We start from the raw sequence: 22500 nt of genomic DNA, 5'->3' as shown, positions 1-22500 counted from the left end.
GAGAAGGAGGGGGGAGCAAATTAAAAGTTGCCAAATGGAGATATTGGGTTTCAAGAGGAGTGAGACAGGAGTAAAGGGTTTGCCTCTTTGAGTCGTCTTTATGTTGTGCTAATCGGGATAACTATGTATGCCTCGGCACGGTTTTAGTCCTCTGGCATTTTCGCTGAATTCCACCCGGCGTTTTCCAAAATAGGCGTCGTCGACATCGCGGCTAGCTAACCAGAACAGGCCGGGCTTTTTTTTCGTTCAAAAAATAATAATGCCGCGGACCGTCCAGGTTTGGAGACCAGACCAACGGGCTGCGACACGATCTCCCTCTACCACCGGCGCCGATTGAGACGCGTCGGTTTCGGCATATCGATACAAAAATGTGACGTTTTTTTTTCTCCCCATGCTGGCAGCTGGAGCCGCATAGAGGACAAATGAAAGCCTCCCCAACAGAGAAAGAAAGATCACGTCAGCGACGACCAGCCACGGGCTGGACGACGGGCGTTTTTGTGCTGCTTGAATGCGATTATGATACCGTCGGTTCAGTCTATTTTTGGATATAAAACTTCGGAGCTGTGCATTAGCTGGCTCACTAAACCGACGTCGGCTCCACTAGCGGGGACCAGCTTTAGCTCGATCTGCGTCGGAGGGTGAATTAAGGGGACCGAAATTGAGCTACAAATTAAACAAACGGTTTAAATTGATGGGAAAGGTTGTCTGAATTTAGACAACTACGATCACAATTGAGCGATCAATCTGCAAATCTAGTGTTTTTTTTCTCATGCTACTTAAAACGCCATTTTTGTTTCTCAGCTGTGTCGTCTTTTTAAAAAAAAAACAATCTTGCTAATGGTTGAAGTTGTATTTATAATATGACATGTTCAACTCGTAACGTTGCTTTTGTGGACGCAGGATTACTGCGAGAAAAGAATAATCGTATTTTACATAAACGGCTCGCATATGTAGCTTTTTTTGTGTGAAATAAAATGTAACGGTGTTAATCGTTTGGTTTCCGCTTGTTTTGTTTGGAAATGGCGACATTGCTTCCTCTCGTTTTGTAGCATTGTTTCGACTTTTTCCGTAAAAATAAGCCTCACTGCCTTTGGTAGCATAATCATCCCATTTACGAAAAAAGGCATTGAGTGTGGACATTGAAAAAAAAACAATATTCTGTAATAAAATGACCGTTTAGCGTGTTTCTTGGCATATGTACAGCGTGGTGGTGCTAGTTTTGAAACCCTGTCGTTCTTTGTTCTCCCTGAACCAAAGATGGAGGCTGAACGTGGCTCTGTTGTAACGACAGCCTATGGCAGGGTAACAGCCATTTTGTAGCATTGCAGCTGTAATGTTTTGCAGTTACTCAGGAACACAGTCTACTTCATAAAAGTACAACATACAATCCAATGACCATTTATTTAAATGCTGGATTAATGACTACAGCAATTTCTATAATAAGTTATAAATTCCCTGTGTTCTCCACATTGCTCTAAACACAACAATTACATTAAAATAGACACAATAACTGGACAGACATCCAAACACTCATTACCCCATTTTCTCTGCTGGATCAAAATGAGTAAACGTGGGTTTTTTTGTCCCCCTTTGTATAACGTAGCGCCAAGATAGCTGCATACCTTTGCTGGCTGACACAACATAAAGCCAACACCTCGTTCAATGTAGAAACTCAAACAACCGTGGCACAAATGGAGCAGGGTGGAGTTATTTACACTCTAATGGCCATTTTCAGTCTGTGTAGACAACCAATGTGTGACAGCAGAGGAGTCTAATGGGTGGGAGTTTGTGTGTCACAGACAAAAAAATCTGTAGGAGGGGATGAAGGCCATCCTGCCCTTCACTTACATACAGATCTCCCACAGCACTGAATAGCATATCTGTCCCTCTCTTCCGCTCCACTCCCCCATTTCACACACCCATCTCATTCTTTATTGTTCATCTTTACAGTCCCACACTCCTGCCTGTCGCACTTTTAATTATGTAATACTACTAAATGCAGTTTCTCACCCTGCAGCCCAGGAAACAAAGGGTGTTAAATGACTGAACCCATGCTTCCTGCTGGAAATCTGTGAGTGAGACGTCCTTGCTACTAAGCATTATTAATAATAATAATAATAATAATAATAATGCACATTCTAAGCACTTACAGCTCATATCATATGCGGCTACTTCGGAATAAAAACAAGTGATTCATTGAGGTTTATTGTCATGAATAATGAAGCTGCTAGTGAATGAGCCATGCATATTTATACATGAATTACCTCAAGTGAAATGCCCTCTCCTCACCTGCTGAATTCTGTTTTATACCCCATTCTTTTCGCCCTACCACCAATACTCTCTCAGGTGTCATGGATGATGAGGATGATCGTCATCTTCTGGATATTTTAGGGTAAAAAGGACAACAAACTGGCTTTACATTGTGGACATATCACTTTATTAATGCTTGCACCTACATTTGTCTTCAACCAGCAACTTTGTTACATCCGTCCATTGATAAATAGTTATGTCACCACACTTCCTCTTTGAAATCAAAGCCACGAGAATCTGCATGCTTTTCTTTTTCTTTTTAAAGTTTATTTTCCCATTCACTAGAGATGTGGACCAGATAAGCTTCATGCTATGTTAAAATCTCTTCTGTACCCCTTTTTCAGAGATGTGGATGCATTGAATGACTATCTCCATGGCAGCAACAGCAAGTCTGTGAGTGACTCTTTCAGAGTGTATTTACAGTCATGCCTTGCCAAGTTTGTCTGAATAGTGGCTTCACTTCAATGCGTTAAGAATCGGCCGATTCTCTTGTTCAACTCTTTATTTTGTTTCCCTGCAGATTGAGGAGGATGATGTGACAAATGCAGCTTTCGGGTCAGATACATCCTTCTTTTCTAGCAACACGGTGAGTGTTTCTGTGATAACTTTGATCCAACGTTGCACTTCACTTTGTATGGAGATAATTTATCCAACGCCACAGGGAAGCTCTTAGCGAACTGATATTGGTTGTTACTTTGTAAAGGAACATGAGGTACATAAGGAAAATGATATTTTAAACAGTTTAGGGAAGAGTTTTTGTCTTTTGTTGAACTGGTCATATATATGCAGTTCACATACAAACGGTTTCCCACTTCCTGCTCATATCCTCTAAATGCCTCATTCAGGTTGGCTCAAACTCTGGCCTCAAGGATGGCTCTTCTACAATGGATGAATTCGGCGACGATTCAACAGGGGCAGGCCTCCAGCTCTCCAGCAGCCTTTCATTTATCGAGGATGAATTGGGGTCCGGGGACTCCCCCGGAGGGGTGGATCTCGGCGGAGAGGACCAGCCCTTTGACATCCTGCAGAAGTCTCTCATGGAGGCCGACATCACGGAGCAGACGTTAGCCCAGGAGGCCTTACTAGACTCCCAGCCTGCTCCCACTCTGGTGCAGGCTCCCGTCCCCTTCCCCTCCCAGCTGGTCTCTGGAGGTTATGGAGGGGGTGTGGGTATGGTAACCACTGCGACAGCTGCGTTCCCTACGGGCCAGTTCCTGCAAGGGGTCTCCCAGCTGCCCAACGGCTCCGCCCAGCACATCCAGGTGTTGGGGTCCTTCGGGGCGGGTGCTGGTGTGATGACCCTGAGCAGCTTGGAGAGAACTCCTCAGCTCGTGCTGAGGCCGGGGGCGCCCGTAGCCACAGCGGGGGCCGCGGCAGGGGGGCAGGTGTTTGCTCCGACCCAAGGGCAGGTGGGCCAAATGGGCTTACCTTTCAAAAACATCCCCCTTCAAAACATCATCATCCAGAGAGGCCCCGGAGGGACCCAGACTCTCGTCAGACCAATCCAGCCTAAACCCCTCCAATCTGGGGCTCAGACTGTCTACAGCCTCGGCCTCCAGCCCACTCCCAGCACCATGGCGAACGTAGTTAACGCTAACACGGCTTCTCCCGGAGGGCACTATACGGCCAATGGGTCCATTGTCGTGCAGCCCTCCCTGGAGCAACAACAGGCGCAGGGCCAGACAAATACACCACCTGGACAGTTCTTGCTGCCCAACTCGTTGGCACTCACTCCGGCCAGCGCCATCCACAACGGCCCCGCCGACCCCAACTCAAATGCCCTAATTACCAGTCAGAACGCGGTGCAGATCGTTGCGGGCCAGAACTTCACCGCGCCGCCGGGAGGCCAGCTCATTTTGAATCAGGGAGTCGTCAGTCGGAGTCAGATCGGAGGGACCGTGACTCAAACATGGACCGGAGTTTCTTGTGCGAGCCCCGCCCCCGTTCAGACATCGTGCGCTCCCGGTCGTCTGACTCTGGTTGGCCAGGGGACAACGGGGATCAGCGGTCAAGGCCAAGTGTCGACTTGTCCCGTTCAGCGCCTCCTAGTGACTCAAACTCAGAATTGCACTTCTCTGTCCCCTTTAGCTGGTACTGTAACGCAGGAGCAAGACTACAGACAGGTATAATCTCAAGTCCCGGGTGGCTTTTCATTCCTGTGCTCTTCACGGAAAACTGTTATCCGACTGACATCGCTTTCATTTCTATTTTTCAGAATTCTTCATCTCCGGCCCTCAACCAGCTCAGCAACATACATGGTATTAAGGGCTGATCATATTTTTTGTTAATGTATGATGTGTTTAAATGTAGTCTGTCGCACGAGGTTGACTTGTTTCTTTGATCTCTTCTAGCCATGACTCAAGATTCAAAGCTCAACTCTCAGGTAAATCACTCGTGTTCATATACATGATGTATATGTAAGGTGGAATATGCTGATAAGGATGACATCGGTGGTATAACGACAACTTTTATTATGTACACTTTCTCTTTATAGGTCAGTGCTCAGAAGAGACCTGCCCTTCCGCCACTTACAAGAGGAGAAATGTGAGTTTCCAATTTGTTGATGCATATGTCAAATGTTGTCTCGTGAGCTCGTCATTCAGCCACTGAAGGAGCTTTTCTTGTCATCTCTATAGGATTTTACTACAGTTGAGGAAAGATCATGCTGGAGTAGAGACTCTAGATCCGCGTCGATTCAATTCCATCGACAATGCGCTGCAAAGACTCCTCCCGTACCACGTGTTCCAGGGGGCTCCGCCCAGCCAGGAGGAGTTCTCTCAGGGTACAGCCTCGGGTTTGATTTTCAGAAGTCAAAGCGTGTTTGCAGAATTAAAGTACCTGCAATTAAATCGTATTGTTTTTTTTCTTCTCGACAGTGGATGATGAATTTGAGGTAGTTGCAACTCAAGTGCTGATGAGAACCCACGCCATGGTGAACAAATACAGACGGCTACTTATGGTGGAAGCTGAAGTAGGCACACACATGAGCAAATGCTTAAATACACAGGTGTTGTATGTTAAGACATGCACAGGGATAACCGGTTCCTTCTCTCTTCTCCGCAGCGTTCCAGTCCGTCATCCGAAATGGTGATGATCGACAGGACCTTCAACCAAGAGGAGCGCACCAACCTGACACAAGACAAACGCATGATACTCGTGGATCCAGGTAAGAGAAGAAGCAAGAATAAGGCAAATACAATTTCCCCACAGAGGTTTTATTTAACTCTTCCTCTCTTCTGCTTTTCTCAGACACCTTCTTCGAAGACTTCTGTTGCGGGAGGAAATCCAAACTTTCCCAGGATCCCCTCCCCTCTCCGTCGTCGTCCGGCTGCAGCTGGAATCAGCCCGACAGAGGCTCTGCTGAGCCACCGCACAGGACAGACTCCCACCCCGGGTGTAGAGACCCGGGAGGGGGCGGCAATGTAGGACCAGGTGCAGCGGAAAGACTCCACCCTCCGCTCTTAGAAAACAAGAGCGTCCTGGAACTGAAGAGATCCCAGCAACACTACGGGCCCAGCGGCGGCGGCAACAACAACAACAACAGCAGCCTCCTCGCTGCCAACAGTTACGCCCAAGGTAACCCCTCACCCTTTGCAGCAATGGCGAGAGGACAGACGGACTACCAGGCGTCTCCCCACCCGTCCTCCCAGCCGATCCAGCCCGAGTACCCGGCCCAGCTCACCTCGCCCCCTCACGGCGACACAGACTCTGCTCTCGAGGCGGCCGTCAACAGCATCTTGGAATGTTAAGACTGATATCATCCCTAGTTTTGAATTCTTTTGTGTTCGCCTGTTTTTTTTTGTCAAACTCCCAGTTGTAATATTTGTTGTATCCCCTCCCCCCCTCATTCCCTGTGTGAAGAGAGGTTAACTCTACTTTCAGGTCTATTATCTTTGTGATACCATCTCCGGCCATGTAGCATGTATTCAGTTTGTTTTAGGCTGTGGTATAATGTTTGAGTCGGAGACTCCAGGGGAATGCAGGCACTCAAGATTACCTATAAACATCCGGGCACGTGTGCAATGCAATGTACCAACAGGTGGAATAAGTTCTTGTTTTTGTTTACTTTATATATTGCTATTTTATAAGGGGAAGGATCTGCAATTTCAGTAGCTTGAAAATAAGAGTCCATCTCTTTACAATTGCACCATTAATATTTTGTGCCAGTTGATTTACCTAGTTACCTATGCTGAAGAACAGGGAGGAGGATGAGGAGGAGGAGGAGGAACAAAATGACAAATCTGTGCCTAATTCTAGGTTTTTGTTTTGAAGTGTTTACATGAAGGAGGTCTATACAAAAATATCCATTGACTTAGTTCCTTCCTGCATTACAAACATGCACACACACACACACACATGCACACATACTCACGCTTTGGTGCAACGTGTTACGTAGTTTCATGGGTTCGGAGGCGTAGATTTCCTTTGAGGTTAACTTAGTAGAGACACATTCACATAGATGAATTGCACTAAACGTACTGTTGCTTATTTCAGGAATACGTGGCTCTCGTGGACATCCAGTGTTCCCTCGGCTAATCAGAATGTGAATATTTGGAACACAACCAAAATCTATTCGCCTGCTTTCAGCTGCCTGCAACAAGGATAACCTCTTAATCACACTAGCAACCTGTCAAACTAGTCGCACATATATATATATATATATATATATATATATATATATATATATATATATATATATATATATATAGTAGTGTTATTGTACTCAGCAATGCTTTTTTTCTTGTGCTCAAGTCACATTTTCTTTGGCATTTTTTCTTTTGTACCTTAAAGGTATGCGAGCCCCGACACAGACACAGGATTCAAACACGATTTCAACCACTTTAAAAAAAAGAAAAAATCATTTCACAGTGTGTTTGTGTCAAGGGGAGCCTAGTCCTCAGATTGAGGAAGTTATTTTACAGTATGTTTTTTATTTTTTTTTATAGAGATGACATTAAAAAAGATGACTGTTTTTTTGTTGGCTGTGATGTGTTCCCCCGGCTTTGTGAATACAACAATGATCCTGGAGGTTTATTGATTGACTGTACGTTGGTCTGCCTTCTGCATATTGATCATAACCAGATATCTATGCTTTGCTACCGTGACACGTCAATCACTGTGTGTGCGTGTTAATCTGCACGCATCCACACTGGTCTACGACTGTGTTCCCATGTAGTCCTGTTGTTTGATTGCCAAACGTCTGACTTCATTCCTGAGAGTTTGCTCAGTCCCCCAGGATGTTTTTTCTCCCTTTCCACCGTTTCTTTTCAAGCATTTCCCACATTTCTCTTTCTCTCTATCCCTCTCTCTTTCTCTCTTCCCACTCAGCAGCGCAACCAAAACTCAAACTAGGAGAGAGCGTGGGCTCGTCCAGAATCAGCGTCAGATCTTTCGATGTCGGCCTTTGTGCCGGCGATAACAGCTCTGTGGCGTTTTCCTCTGAAACATGTTTGCCCCTCGAGCTCCCGCTGTGTTCTGAATTTTAAAGTTTTTCTTTTAGTTTTAACAGCCCAAAACGTAACTTATTGTGATATTTCATCATGATGAATAATTAATGCGACATATTGGACATGTCATTCTGTTCTTGATTGGGCATTTGTTCAAATCTACAGAAATCTGCACTTTGTTTTTTTCGCAAGAAAGGGCGTTTTTTCTTCTTCTTTTTTTTTTTTGCCAAAACCAACTCGGGACCAAAGTTTAGGATAAATGTGTTAAATGTTCTCAAGTTGATTCTGGATAGTGTCACCTTTCTCCTATAACCGTGTCTGTGAAATATGCTCGCCATTAGGCTCCAGGAGCAGACTGAAGGCCTTTTACGTGGGGTGATAGAGAGCACGTCTTTGTTCTTGTTTGACGCCCGCCTGTATCTCTCTGTCTCGACCCATCTAGACCTCTTATATCTAGCAGTACACACTGAGAAGCAACTCTTGACATGTAAGGGTCATGTGAGTTCAGTTATTTGCTCCTTCGAGTTGTTGCTGCAAGAGATTGTGCCTCTATAGCACTTAAAACCGCAAGAAAGTTAGTTTAGCACTTGCACAAAGTAGGGATGTGTTCGGTGCTGGTGACACGTTGTGTTGTCCGGATGCATATCAGTGTGTCGGGATCTGGCAGGAACGTTCTGTGCTTTTTTTTCCTTCCCTGGTTTTAAGTTCAGAAATGTTTTTTTTTTCTGCCTCCATTTACACTCTTGATTTGTGTAGTTTGTTGTTTTGTACAAAAAATGAAAAGTGAAACACAAAATATTTATAATTTTTGTATGGAGAAAAAAAAAAACAAAGGTAAAGAAAAACAAAATGGAAATTATTTTTTATTGTGTTGGCGAAGAATGCGGCATTGAGAAAACCGTGAGGAACCAAAAAAAAAAAAATGTAATTTCTTCATTTGTAGCGAATGTGTGTGTTCACTACAGCGGAAAGGAGAGTCAACAATAAATTCATTTTGAATACGATAACAAACGGGTCTAGTCCCGATGAGAACCTCCTTCAGCGTCCCTCCATTACTATTCTGCGAGTGTTCACTTACTGGCACCGACCGGACTAAGCATGCATAATAACATCATGTGACGGGGGAAACATTTGCAAAAGAAAAACAGATTTGAAGCCCTCTGCTACACAGATACGATCTTTAAACGGATACTGAAGTCAAGGATATTTTGATTTTCATGTTCCTCTCCATCTGGGCTGCCAGAGTAAAGATTTTAATCAAGTTTAAAATCTCTTGGTTCTAATCCTTCCATTGACCCCAGCACCAAATGCCTCTACACAAAAGGAGCTAAGAAAACTATGCAAAGCAAACGTTTGACTGCCCGGCCCACTTGGTTTCAGTAACACAACAGTGACACCTAGTGGAGCTCCGGGGGGGAATCACTTAGTGGGCCACAGACGAGCCAATAAAAACTCATTAGTTTTTTGTTGTGGACATTTTCCCTTCTTAAACATAAATAAGAGACAAAGAAAAATAGGTTAATATATGACAAACATAAATAAGTAAATAAAACAGTAATGTATACACGCCATGGTGCAGGCATCTCAGATGTCGTGTATCAGAATCACAACTCTTCTAGTTCAAGGAATAATTTTGGGAAATTAGCTTATTCTTTAAATAGGATGATACCATATTTCCATATCTGTACTCAATATAAAGCTACAGGCTTGCTTCGCATAAAGATGGAAATCAACTATTCTTAAGTTTTTTTCATGGAATAAACAAATACAAGATATAAGATGCTTAAAAAAAAGTGCTGGTAGATGAATTTTGTTATGATTCAACAGAACAAGGCTAGCTTTTTCCTCCGGTTTCCAGTCTTTATGCTAAGATAAGCTAACCCGCAGCTAGCTGTAGCTTCATATTAAGGTTGTGGAAGAAAAGTGTGGCTGACGGGGAGAGCGACCACCAAGTGTCAACGCCTCAAACATCAAGCCTGTGGAACTGTTTGGATTCATTGTTGATGGTACGAACAGAACAGACGCCTTTAAGTCCTGAAGCCTCCCTCTGTCACAGCTGCTGTTTCCTCACACAGAGTCACGCTTGTCCGAAACATCTTCGCTTGACATTAGTGGTGCTTCCTCCAGCGATCACGCTCTGGAAAAGAAGACATGCCGAGTTATCTGTGAATCTACGTAGCTCAGGCCGTAGAGCACGAATGAGGTCGATTTACACACTTACTTATATGGGGGTAATTCCAGATGTAGCTGAGCACACAGTATCCCGCTAACATCATGCTCAGTCCACCTGCACCACCTTTCTTCACATCAATATACTTCTTGTAATACCACTGCCAGCCTGACGGAAGCACGGAAGATGAGAGGGAAGATACACGCGTCAAATTTCATCAGTGGGTTTTCTGACTTACACATATATTTGTATGCGTGTGTGAAATGAGCGTGTTGTTCACCTCTTTGCACCATTTCCACCACCTCTCGTGGGTGGCTGGGGGTTTTGCAGGCCAGCCACTCGGGCAACTCCCTCAGTCTCACCTGTCCAAGACGCCGCTGTGTTAGAGCACCTGCACGCGATTAACACCCATTAAGAAACAGAACACTGACAAATACACGTCTTAAAACCTTACAGAAGCCTTCGTTCTTAAACACAATAAAGCAAACACGAACTTCGGCTAAATTAAGCAAAGTTCCACTGAAATCAAAGAATAAGTAAACGGGACTAAGGATCTCGTCAGGTTTTTGAAAGGACACATTTTCAATCTGTACAAAGGAAGGTTTTGAGGTCAAATACTGACCTGTAGTTCCTTTATCGGCAGTGTTTAGTTGTCTGGCCTCAGGCTGCGACTTCCACCCACCACCAGCTCTCAGAGTCTCCCCCCTCGCTGCCGGCAGAGGGCTGAATAATGCTGTGCGCGATGGTGATATCGTGAGGAGTCCTGTTACCTTCAGCCTCTCGTTCGTGCCGACGGGACGTAGAGGAGGCGTGGCCTTGCTCACCTGAGACGACAGCTGGCCAGAGAGAAGCGGAGCTGCCGGGGAGGTTAGTTCGAGCTGATGCTGGGGGATTAGGGACGCCTGTTTGGACATCAAACTTTTTCCCGTGACTGATTGCAGCTCTGCGTGTTGTGAGCTGGTGCAAGGCAGCTGGTCAGACACAGTTTCAGTTGGTATTAAGCCGCCCGTTGGGAGTGGAACTGGACTGATTTTGCTGCTTAGAGCATCGGCGGTTTCAATCTGGCTCAGGATGCTCGGCCTGCCGGACTGACGGGTGGCGTTAGCTCGGCCTAACGTGGCTTTAGCATCCTGGAGGGTAATCGTTGCCTGGCGCCCGCTTTCTGGTGTCAAGAACATCTTACTCACGGATAAATCCTCAACTTTCCCGTCGTCGTCCTCCGCCCATAAGTGGGAGTCCAGAGAGCGAGAGGCATCTTCGGTTGTGGGAAGCGATTGCGCGGCCTTCTTCGTCCTTGACGCCTTCTTTCGGGAAGCATCTTTGCGTTTGATGTCCGGGGCCAAAAAGGCAGACAGGGCCTCATCTTTTAATGACTCTCGGTCAGTTTTGGTCCCCGTCTCAGTTGTGGCTCTAGACCTTTGAGGATCTGCCACAAATGGAGCCGAACCTGAAGGCGGGCCGTTTGAGGCAGATCCAGTTGCCGCCAATGGTCCCTTAGAAACCTGTTCGGACTTCGCAGCTTCAATCAAAGAACGGATACTCTGCTTTTTGGGTTTAGGGATGGCGGGAGACGGAGGTAGCGATGGGGCAGAGGTGGGGAAATTGGTGATCGAGGCGGTCTTGATTTGTTCGGACAGCTTCGGTTTCCTCTCCTTTGTTGACGGTGGAAGTGATGCAGAAACCAGCGACGATGACAGCGACGACTGTGTCGCTGCTGATGATACCACAGACGTCTTCTTACTCTTCTTCGATTGTGGACTTAACGTCGCCGACAATGTCTGTGTGGACTTTGCTGCCGGTTCGCACAAGGCTGCGACCAGCTGAGTAGACGGTGACGCCTGAGTCACTGTGACCTCCTGTTTTGTTGGAGGTGTTTTGGAGCTCGTTGCTGCTGCCTTGCAATGTGGCAGGTGACTCTTCAACCTTTTGTACGTTTTCCCACAGAATGGGCACTCCTCTGTGTGTGAAAGGGAGGGGGGAGGGGCATTTACAGTTATTTATATCAACGATTAATCAATTATTTTTAGCCATAAAAGGTTAAAAAAAATGACAATTGTGATGTATTCACAGCCTGTTTTGTCTTCTATCAACAATACTCAAAGATATTTTGTTTGCTATTTTACACATGACACAGAAAAACCCCACAACTGCACATTTGAAGAAGCTGAAAACAGACAAATAATTGAACTGAATTAATAATAAATTATCAACATATTAGTTTATTGATTTGCTAATTATATACTACAAGGGAAGAAGGAAGGAAGAAGTCCTCAGACCTTATATACAAATCCTGAATTAAAAATTGTAATTCAATAACAGTACAAAAATATTTGCATCAACATATTAATGTACTTAATTAATACATGATAATACATTTGTTGATTAGTAAAAAGTACAACATGTCCCCTCTCGATTGCAATGGAGTGGACGTGTAAAGTGGCAGAGTACTTCAAAATTGTAATTTAGTGCAGTACTTAATTTGATGTACTTCTTTACTTTCCACCATTGTTTTCAGTTCTGCATATGTATTAACTTGTTATACCGTAAAATACTAAATAGCCACCAATAGCTGATTAAAAATACACGTACTATCTATAATAGATTGGTGCGTGTTTTCGTTACTTTATAGGCTGACCTTGGCAGTGAAGGTAAATAACTTACTGTAGAGTCCGCTCTACTTCATACTGTATTTCATCACTCAGCAGTACAGTAAGTCCCAATACTAAAATTAATGCAAACGCATGTACAGACAACCTGTGGTAAAGGCACGTGGTGTCGCTCGTGAAGGACATATACATGTATAGGGACACTTACACTTACCAGAGCTCATGTTTGCACGCGTCTGTAAAACACATTCAGTCAGGTTAAAGCAAGTTCCTAAAAGAGTTAGAACCAGAAAGTTGTATCCGCGTCAAACAATAACGTAAAGTGACATAAATTATCGGATTAACGCACACGGGTTTAAACTTTTACGACAGGTTCACATGGGTCGTAACCACGGTTGTTGCTGTTAAAGGACCCTTGAGGTAGCGCGCCAGAAGCCTGAAAAAATATCGCAAAGTTAGCCTGGAAGTATTGCTGTATAATTAAGCAACGGACTTCAACACTTTAATTATAAGATCTGGTTTATAACGGGACTGTCTGTCACGTGTGACAGTTACTTGTATACATGTTTCATCACGTAGTGATCAGTTCAGTGGGTGTGGTCCGTCGACGAAATAGGGATCATTCGCTCCTGCCTACTTCCGGCTTCGCGTAAATCCAAGCCGATCTTTATTTATATCGGTCAAAATGTTTACTAAAGGTTTTGATATTTTGGTCTAATATTTAGTGACATATTGGTGTAATATTTGTGACAAGATAAAATAAGTATGTTTTTATTTGACCAAAAAAAAAAACAAAAAAAAAAACATTCCTCTGCAAATGGAGTTGCTCAGTATTTATGTTAAGTAGGCCAGGAAAAATGCAGGACTTTTAACCTTTACAGGAGTTCTCCAAGATTAAAAGAACAAATTAAGAATAGTGTTTATGTAGTGCCAATTTATATTATGCATTTTGTCAAGAGAATGTTTCGTTTAAGTATACTTTTAATGTAGAAATATACATTTTGTAACATCTTTCATTTTTTGGGGCCAATATTAATCACAAAGGAGGAAAAAAATGACCACATGTGAAAACAAAAAAATAAAGAAAAAGGTAGCCCACTTTCATTAGAAAAGTGTATTTTATTGATAGGGTTAGAGTGGCATGAGACTTGGCACAGGAATGAATTTCAAGAAGGTGATGAAGAAAAAAAAAAAGACATCCTAATCAAAAAAAGGTAATCTTCATTGGAAAAGCAGTAATTTGAAACATTCAGAATGGGGAAAAAAACAATCCATTTCTACAACCATTTACATATACAGAGATAAACCTGAATATTATTTACATGGCAACAGAATACAGTATGTACAAAGACAGCACTAGAAGCAAATTGATGCTCACAGGAGCTTTAATTTGGGAGAAGAAAAAAAAAAAGAGGAGAATGTCGAGTGAACAGTCCCAAGAAAGCATGGTGTGATTTGGCATAGAAACGGATTCAAACAGTGCCTGGAATTGGTCCTCTAAAAAAGATTGCCCCCCTACAGAATACAGTCTCTGACAAAAGTATTTACCGCTTTTTTTGTCTACATTTTCCCCCCTCAAAAAATTCCTTATGCTTTTTTTGTTTTGAAAAAAGGGAACTTCTAAATAGGTCACGTTGGCGTACAAAACAAGCAAACCGTCACGATTTTTCTTTTTCAGAGACGCCTGGAGTCACAACTCACAATGTTGGTTACAGTACATTCAGACAATCTAGAGCAAATCTCTCTACATCTACTAACAGACATTCATCATTTCAGCAAACGGGGGAGGTCTGTCCCTTTACAAGGCATCTAATCAGAGATGGAAACAAAGAGAGAGCAAGAGATGGGGCTTCTGGGTTTGGGGGTCAACGCCGGGAGGATACAGTACCAAACATCACCCAGCTGACTGTAGACTGTACTGAAGCCTGGCTGAGTCTCACCGCTCTGCCACCCAGACGAAGATTAAATTATTTAGTTAGATCAGCACTGACGCTGGTTTTGATTTCAACCCTGAGAAAACATTGGACTGCATGATCACTTCCTGACACAACTGCCTAATGCGTCATTTAAGGAAATTTTGTCCTAAAAGAAACAATAAAAAACAGAAAGGGACAACTTGCTTGGGAACTTGCATCTTCGTTATCGGTTGAAGGCAATCAATATTGGCTTTATTTCTATAGAGGCAACAGGCACAAATGCAGGATTTAAACAGTGATTAGGTCTACATAAGACAATAAATGGAAAGGCATCGTAGGTTCAGTCTTGTGGTTGTGCCCTTTTCTTTGCATATTTCTTTCCCTCCCAGACAAGGTGCCAGTGCTGGAGCCATTTCCTACTTAAAATATTAAGAATGCACTTTTTTCCCCTCGCCATCAACAAACCGGTCCTCGTCCTGGCGCACATGCCTCTGGGCCGGCACTTTGGATCTGCTGACCTCCAGGCAAAGAAATAGGTGACGGACTGGGACGAGGAGCGGGAGGGACGGTGCTGCAATAACAAAACGATTGTGCCAGCAAGATGGCAAACCCTTCGACAAAAACTACAGGGGCTTAGAAACCACGTTCGCGAAGCAGCACTGGAGGGAGGGTGCAACGGAAAAAACAAAACGAATGGAGTGATTTTGGACTGGAAGAATTCAGTGCTTTGGACACAACCTGGCAAATCAGCATGGGCTCCGCTGACTGTGGTGCGTTTTTGACCGTCCGACTCTTTTGCTTACATGTTGTCGAGACGTTGTCGCTCCTGCATCTGTTGCTCGGCAGGTTGTGTGTCTGGTTTGGAGACCATGTGCCCGGGTTTGTAAAAAAAAAAAAAAAAAGAAGTTTTCGCAGGTTTCCGCAGCGAGGCCCTGGCGTCGGCGCTGGCGTCGGCGCTCAGGCCCAGAGGGGAGAAAGTCTCGAGACTGTGACCACAGACAGTCTGCCGCACAGACTCGTTTCCCTACCAAACCCTTATAACTAACAAGAAGGTGGACTCCTCAAAAAGGAGGTGGGTAAAAACTAATTTTAAAAAAACGCCTGGAGAAGAATGCTGACGTCTAACGGGTTCTTCCGAGGCTGGTCTCTCCGTAGTCCTCGTCGGGAGCGAGGGGGTGGTCCGTCCCCATTCGGGATCCTCTTACTTTCACAGGTCGACAGGGGTCATTGGAGCATGAGCTGTTTGAGGTTGTCGTGGAGGATGGTGTCCTTGACGTCCCGGAACACCAGCCTGATGTTCTCCGTGTTGATGGCCGTGGTGAAGTGGTGGTACAGGGGCTTCTGGGTGGCGTCGCGCCTCTTGGCCCGGAAGCACTCCACCATGAACGCCTGGACGTCCGGCAGGTCGTAGTCCTGCCCGGTGTACTCGGGAAAGTAGTCCTTGAGCGGAACGTTCTTCACCTTCTCCTCCAGCAGGTCCGTCTTGTTGAGGAAGAGGATGATGGAAACGTTGATGAAGACGCGGTTGTTGACGATGGTCTCGAAGATGTCGAGCGATTCGCGCAGACGGTTGGTCTGCCTGTCCTCCATCAGCACCTGGGGAAGAGAGCATAGAGTATAATTATCACCGCCAGTACTTGAACCAGTCTGTATTGTACGAGATGTAATTAACAGTAGTAATAAAAAAGAAAAATGGGTCCAGGAAATTTGCCCGAGCAAATAGCTTAGTTACTTAGTTCATACATCTTTTAATTCTGTTTGCTATGTCCCGTCTGATCTGTTTAACAGTAAGTAATCTAAATTTGTTCAAGGTCTTTGCCAAAGCAATAGAAATCCCATAGGCGTGTTTATTGTGTAACCACATGCATGTAAACATGAGGTCGCTCAAAGTGCAGAGGTTTTGTTCTGGAGCCAAAAGAATGATGGATTTTATCACAGGTAATTGAGGTAATTTAGATTCAGTGTCGTCATTACATCGTTTGCAAACCAGAGATCTGTGGCAAGTCTCCCCCACCCCCCGCCCAATTATATATAATTTTCCTGCTCATTAAATATCTTGGTCGTAATTATGTAATAACCAAAATTGAGGAAATCCATCAAATGAAGCAGATTAAGTTAAAATATTTACATTTAAATACAACATTAAAGTTTAAAACTGAGGTATGTATCAAACAGTGAATTTGGGGAACCTTTTTTTGGCATCGTTGACCACAATCGGCATCATAGAGTACAATCGGCATAAACTAATATAGTTCTATTTGAGGCAAACAGAACAAACCATAACCGAAAGAGAAAGAAAGAGAGAGAGAGAGCGAGAGAGAGGACTTATCAAAAAGTAACCAAACATTATCTGCTCGAGCAAACTGATTAACGTGCCACTTCTCAGGCTATCGCAGCTTTGTGTGCTGAAGAAAACGAGGTGGCCGGCGGCGTGTTTTCACCTGGTCGTATTCGGAGGAGGAGACGAGGAAGAGGATGGAGGTGACCGAGTCGAAGCACTCGAACCAGCGCCTCCGCTCCGACCGCTGTCCTCCCACGTCCACCATCTTGAAGGGGACGTTCTTGATCTCAAAGTCGTACTCGTGGATGCCCTTGGTGGGTTTGCGGGCCAGCAGGATGTCCTGCTGAGTGGGGACGTACTCCTGAGGATAAAGGGGGAGACGGGAGAAACTCAGGGAAGGAATATCGAACGGGTCGAAGACAAATTGAGCTCGTGGACGAAGAAGAAAAACGACGTGCCAACATAAATAGACTGCGACTGGAAGTTGAGAAAATTGGGTTTGCATTGAAATTAGTGAGAGATCCTTTACTAAAGCAATCCCTCAGGTCCTCATGTAATCTTTTGTGCAAACTATATTTATACTACAAGGGCGGATATTGGGTCAAGAAACTCATTAATATAGATAACATGTTGTTTCAATCCAATTTGGGGCAATATTTAATCATCAAACATGATCTAGACTTTTAATCGAGGTTAAAGGCCTAAATCCGTCTTCATCAAGTTATAATCGTCGTTAAATACGTAATATAAATGTAATGTAAGGGACGAAAAGTAGTAATCTGAGGAAAAGCAAAGAAAAATATCTGCTCTTGTAAACTGAATTCTGTCAGTACGTCTATAAGTTAAAGTTACGATTTGTAAAATATCCTTTTAATGCTGCAAGTTTTAATACCCTTTTTATGGTCGGCCAAACATATTAAAGTCTGTCTTTTTGACATCAGGTGTTTCACGCGTCCCTTCAGCTGATACAAAACACTTTTTTAAAGCATTAAAAAACACTTTTTCTTTTTTGTAAAATCCCTAAGTTGCATTTTAAGACTTCATGCGGCATGTTTTTGTTGTGGAAACTGAGTCCAATACTTTCCTCAGCTAATCGGAGCATCTTCGTCAGCGAACTTTAAAGCGGTCTAGACGTGCTGCAATATCAACTATAACATGGACAAGTCTGATTATAACAATCGGTGCAGGCAGAAACAACTTACCAGCTCGCCAAGCTTATCCAGATTATCCAAGAAATACTTCACTGACTCACCCTGCGACAGGACACAGGAGGAATTTCTGTTAATTCTACACAATTTATTTAAATTCAGTCATTTTAAATCATGAATAGCCACTTCTGCATGCAAGGTATGTTTACTATCTGCACGCACGCACACACGCACACACACACGCACACACACATTGTTTTTCCTTCCAAAGCAGTATGTGCTCTGAGTAGCTGAAGCAGGATGCAAAGTATTTGATATTGCAGAAGACAGAAGACACGTGTTTAGAAGTATGTCTTTGATGTATACAGAAGTGTGGCTAGTACCGTGTGTGTGTGTGTGTGTGTGTGTGTGTGTGTTTTTTCTAGACCATACTGGCGCTCTTCATGCACAATAAGAGCAAGCCCGGACATGAGGCTGTCAAGAATGAGATGCATTCCTTTATCTGTGTGCGTGTGTGTCCTGTACTCAACGTAAACCAAAAACTGCAGAACAGATTCCCCTCTGACCACAAAGTGTCTCCTCTCCAACACACCCCACCTCTTCTTGTTTGGCAAGTATTTTGCATTAGTGACACAGTAAACAAACACTCTTTGCTTAAAAAAAAGAAGTTAAAATGCCCTCAGCCATGGTGGATGTTTGGGCAGGATTTCTAAACTGTTAGCTTCGGTTCTCCCCTTTTGATCTTTAAAAAAAAAACTAACCTGACCTGAAAATCCTGTGTGTGTGTGTGTGTGTCTATATGCGTGTGTGTCTGTGTGTGCGTGCGCACGTGGAAAGTGTGAGCGAGGCTAAGATTACCCAAGGGAGGAGTCGAGCTTCGCTACAGCCAAAAGAAAGGAGAGCTACTTTTCTGTAAAGCTCTTCTTTTTTTTTTTTTTTTTAATTCGGGCCACACACTCGAATCTGTGGAGCTCCGGCGATTTAAAAAATGGTCAAAAATCCGTCGGAAAGAAGACACCAGACGAGCCACAACTCTGAGCTCTATCAGTTGATTGTAAAAGCATGACGACAACGCCCCGCCGTCTATAAACGCGAGTGCAAAAGTAAAACGTAAGATTACATGACCGATGTCAGTGTGTCATTTCATCTGTAGACTCTGGACACGTCGCGTTGAGGATGTGTTGCTACACGGGTGAATAAAAAGTGAAACAGGAAAGTGTTTCACGGGTGATTTTTGAGCTCCGTGAGGCTTGTATGACGTGCAGCGAGAGGATCCGCGTGTGGTTTCAGTCCATCACATATGTTGTGAATGATAATTAACCAGAGAGCCCGAGGGCGCGAGTGATTTGTGATGCAAATACTTAGAACAAACAAAAACCAGCGTGGTGGAAACACAAAGGGTTGTATCCGCCTGGCAGAGGAACAAATTAGTCTTCGCAAACAAGAGCAGGGAAATTTAAACGGCTCCCAACCAAACGACTCTTCAGCTGCTGCTTCTGGGTTTTACACTTTGTGTTACTGTCTGAATGGGAAAGGAAATATATCATATATCATGATATTTATGACCATATACAACGATATCGATACTGCAACGATATCGTTGACTATTGTCGCTTTACCAAAATATTTAGAGAGTGAGATTTTTTATCAGTGGTGAGGATAATATGTGTTAAATTCAGAAAACATCACTTTCCTATAACGCAGCATTACAAACCAGGAAACGACTCTATATCATATTACAATATCCATAATTATGACGATATCTAGTCTCGTATCGCAATATAATAATAACATATTGCCGAGTCCTGAGGTGTTAGATTTTATTTACAATCAAGAACTTACGTAAACGCCACAAAAAGGCCGCAGCGAGTAATCATTTTCTATCATTGATTAACCCGCTGATACTTTTTTTGGGGTTAATCATTCAAAATGACAAACGATAACCAAAATAGCTTGACAGATTACGTGTTTGTGGATTGACGGTAATCTGTACGTGTGTTAATCACACACACCGACTTTAAATAAGGAAATACAGATTTTAAAAACACTAAATATGCGAACGTGTCAATTAAGTATTAGTATCAATCATTTCTGATCGACGTTAATGTTTAACGATGGAAAAACACAGCAAAGCCAGAGAGGTATTTGTAATGTATAAAAAAAATACAAATTAACAGATATATTTTCAGTCCGTCTCGGACTAATTTAAATATTTTCCGCCTCAAAATAAAATCACGAGCGACATCCCTGAAGAGATTTCGAAAGAACAGAACATTTAAATGGGCCAAACATTGCGTCATATTTTTCTGAAACAAATGACGATTACCAACATTTGAGTTTTGTTGACAAAACAATACATGTGAAGGTGAAGAGGGTCATGTTTTAAAACACACCAAAATATAAGAAACTCATGGCGTGAACGCGTACTTGTACTTGCGGAACTGGAGGTGTGACCCTCTTGCCGTTTGTGCACCAGTGGGAGAGTTGGAGCTCTGTTTGCAAGCATAAAGCCGGTTAACGACAGATCAACATTCCAGCTCTGATCACTCTTATTCCCCTTTCTGTCTGCACAACCAGCTAACACTAACAACCCGATTGTGTGTGGGACATAACACAAAACGCCATTGAGAACAGTTCAGTCTTATGCAACCGAGAGGGAAATGTAAATGTTCTGCTTGTGCGTCTCACTACCGGTTACTCTCCCCACTGGACAATGTAGAAAGTTCATCACATGACCAGGACAGAAAAATTAAACAAATGTAGTTGTTTGTTAAAAATCGCAGCAGGTTGTGAAATTGACACCGGGGCGAAAATGAGAGCACAGGAAGGTCACGATGAACGTACTGGCGACCACAGCTGTTTTTGTCAAGTGTGTTTTTAAAAAAAAAAAAAAAACATGCGCGTTGACAGCCAAGACATAAGGAGCGGGGAGAGGTGTAAACAGGAAGCTGAGTGAATCACATGTCTGACCGCTCAGTGAGTGAGAGACAGACGGACGGAGAGAGAGAATCACATTGAGGAGAGGAAAGGGAGGATGAATTTAGAAGAGACCCCGTTTCACTTTCTGTTTCCACTGCCATTTCCCCTGCCTCTCTCTCAGTGGGACTTTTCTAAAAAAACCCAGAAAAAGCTCTTCCTGGTTTTGCTTGAAAGCAAGTGGCGTGCCAAAAAAAAACTGGGCCACCACCACCAGCGGTGTCAACGCGAGCGCGCGCAGTCTACGTACCAGCTGAAACTCCCTGCGACGATCGTATGCATTCTGTATACCCGAGTCGTCCCACAGAGCTCTGATGGCGGACAGGTACCGCAGGAAGACGGACGTCTCCAGCTGCCCGCTGGCCATCTTAGCCGACCGGGTGTCGATCGCCATCAGGCTGTCCCCGTGCTTCTGGTTGTCCGGGTCGCCCCACGGGATGTGCAGCTTCTCCCGGGCGTCCACCAACACGCGGACACCTGAAGAGGAAGTGAAGACACCTCAATTATGAAAGGGGGAGAAAGAGAAAAACAGACCGCTCTGGAAGAAGTATGATAAAACACATACAGCAGGCCGCATAAGAGTGAAACCTACGTGGGTAGAGAGACTAGACGAGTGCATGGCGACTACAAATGTCCTCACAAACCTGTTAGGTCCGACAAGAGGGATGAATGAGTGGACGTAAAAAACACACTTTAAAAAGCTATTAAGACCACCACGATAAATCGAAACTTACATCATAAATATACATACATATTTTCCCAACAATTTACATTCATATATTCTGTAATATTAATAATTGAGGAGGTGGACACAGTCACAGAAACACATGATCATAATAACGGTGCAGATAAATACATTATGAGGCTTATCATAATAATAATAAAAACTTTTTTTTTTGTCACAGGTATTCAATTAACTGCATTTTCTTTTCTTTTTTGGTGATTTTGTTCACACTGAAGCCCAACGTATTGTATGTCGTCAAAGTAATTTAGAGTACTCCCTGTACATACAAAGAGTGGAAAAACAGGAACACCTTACAACACACACACGCACAGTGGTGGGTTTACCCTCCATTAGCTACGTCCCTGTGTTAGTTATTGAGCAACAAAACTCGCCGATGACTATTAGAAACCGATGGCGTGCGTGTGGCCACCATTAAAACAAATAAAACGTTGATTATTTAACCGCCACACGGCTACAACCGCTTAAATGTAGATATTTCAGTAGGAACACGCATGGGTGTGCCGACAGCAGATGTAGACTGTTTATGTGTCCTTTCGCGGAACAGATGTTGGAAACTATTCCACATCCATTTTAAGCGCCCTTTCCCCCCGCGGCAGCTGCGTTTTTTTTGGTCGGCAAAGGGCTTTTACCTTTGATAACGTTGCTGTAGATCGTGGCTCTGAAGTCCTCTCGGGCTTGCTGGTCGAAGTCCTGGCCGTGGATGATCCGCATTTGTTTGAGGAAAGTCGACTTGCCGCTCTCGCCCGCGCCGAGCAGCAGGATCTTCACCAGCCGCTTCACGTACGTTTTCTCCCGTGAGAGACATCGGTCGATCTCCTTGGACTTTCGGAGCTGTTCCACCTCTCCGCTGTTCAGCAGGCAGACGGGTAGACAAACTTTTAACATGGACCTGGTCGGCAGG

At 43.9% G+C, this 22500-nt stretch overlaps 3 protein-coding genes across 4 annotated transcripts in view; 1 reads left to right on the top strand and 2 right to left on the bottom strand.

The window, feature by feature from the left end:
• The window catches only part of bicral (BICRA like chromatin remodeling complex associated protein), a 9476-nt gene extending 486 nt beyond the window's left edge, over window positions 1–8990 (top strand). Inside the window, exons 1-13 of one of the 2 annotated variants that reach the window (XM_068583021.1) lie at window positions 1–1302; window positions 2018–2071; window positions 2347–2392; window positions 2655–2703; window positions 2831–2896; window positions 3156–4433; window positions 4526–4568; window positions 4662–4693; window positions 4805–4854; window positions 4947–5092; window positions 5187–5281; window positions 5374–5476; window positions 5560–8990. The exon at window positions 1–1302 is cut by the window's left edge and continues 152 nt beyond it. In XM_068583021.1, the coding sequence (XP_068439122.1) occupies window positions 2352–2392; window positions 2655–2703; window positions 2831–2896; window positions 3156–4433; window positions 4526–4568; window positions 4662–4693; window positions 4805–4854; window positions 4947–5092; window positions 5187–5281; window positions 5374–5476; window positions 5560–6059 (2403 nt within the window). In that variant the 5' untranslated portion in view covers window positions 1–1302; window positions 2018–2071; window positions 2347–2351 and the 3' untranslated portion in view covers window positions 6060–8990. The remainder of the gene's footprint in view (window positions 1303–2017; window positions 2072–2346; window positions 2393–2654; window positions 2704–2830; window positions 2897–3155; window positions 4434–4525; window positions 4569–4661; window positions 4694–4804; window positions 4855–4946; window positions 5093–5186; window positions 5282–5373; window positions 5477–5559) is intronic. The other variant, XM_068583020.1, reaches the window with a different exon arrangement.
• si:dkey-21c1.4 (mitochondrial nucleoid-associated protein 1) lies at window positions 8608–12866 on the bottom strand. Its single transcript, XM_068583022.1, has 5 exons — window positions 12748–12866; window positions 10550–11884; window positions 10208–10318; window positions 9979–10095; window positions 8608–9894 (listed from the first exon to the last, which is right to left on the bottom strand). The coding sequence occupies exons 1-5, from the start codon at window positions 12755–12757 to the stop codon at window positions 9866–9868; spliced, it is 1602 nt and encodes a 533-aa protein (XP_068439123.1). The 5' UTR covers window positions 12758–12866; the 3' UTR covers window positions 8608–9865.
• Window positions 12867–13632: 766 nt separating this feature from the next.
• LOC137790024 (guanine nucleotide-binding protein subunit alpha-13-like) overlaps window positions 13633–22500 on the bottom strand; it is an 8938-nt gene continuing 70 nt past the window's right edge. Inside the window, exons 1-5 of the mRNA XM_068583964.1 lie at window positions 22229–22500; window positions 21105–21331; window positions 17933–17983; window positions 16891–17091; window positions 13633–16045 (exon numbers count right to left, since the gene is read on the bottom strand). The exon at window positions 22229–22500 is cut by the window's right edge and continues 70 nt beyond it. Coding sequence (XP_068440065.1) covers window positions 15674–16045; window positions 16891–17091; window positions 17933–17983; window positions 21105–21331; window positions 22229–22500 — 1123 coding nt within the window. The 3' untranslated portion in view covers window positions 13633–15673. The remainder of the gene's footprint in view (window positions 16046–16890; window positions 17092–17932; window positions 17984–21104; window positions 21332–22228) is intronic.

This window comes from Clinocottus analis, unplaced genomic scaffold (genome assembly GCF_023055335.1).
Source record: "Clinocottus analis isolate CAN_PGR_092001 unplaced genomic scaffold, fCliAna1.0.p SCAF_19, whole genome shotgun sequence".
Classification (NCBI taxonomy): Eukaryota; Metazoa; Chordata; class Actinopteri; order Perciformes; family Cottidae; genus Clinocottus; species Clinocottus analis.
Note: the sequence above shows the minus strand (reverse complement) of the source record. Positions and strands in the feature narration are given on the sequence as shown.

What these genes read in the sequence shown, in the direction of transcription:
- si:dkey-21c1.4 (XM_068583022.1), bottom strand. An exon ending in TGCCGATAAAGGAACTACAG is followed by an intron (nt 10,319 to 10,549) that starts GTCAGTATTTGA and finishes AATCGCGTGCAG; the next exon opens with GTGCTCTAACACAGCGGCGT. An exon ending in GGTGGAAATGGTGCAAAGAG is followed by an intron (nt 10,096 to 10,207) that starts GTGAACAACACG and finishes TGCTTCCGTCAG; the next exon opens with GCTGGCAGTGGTATTACAAG.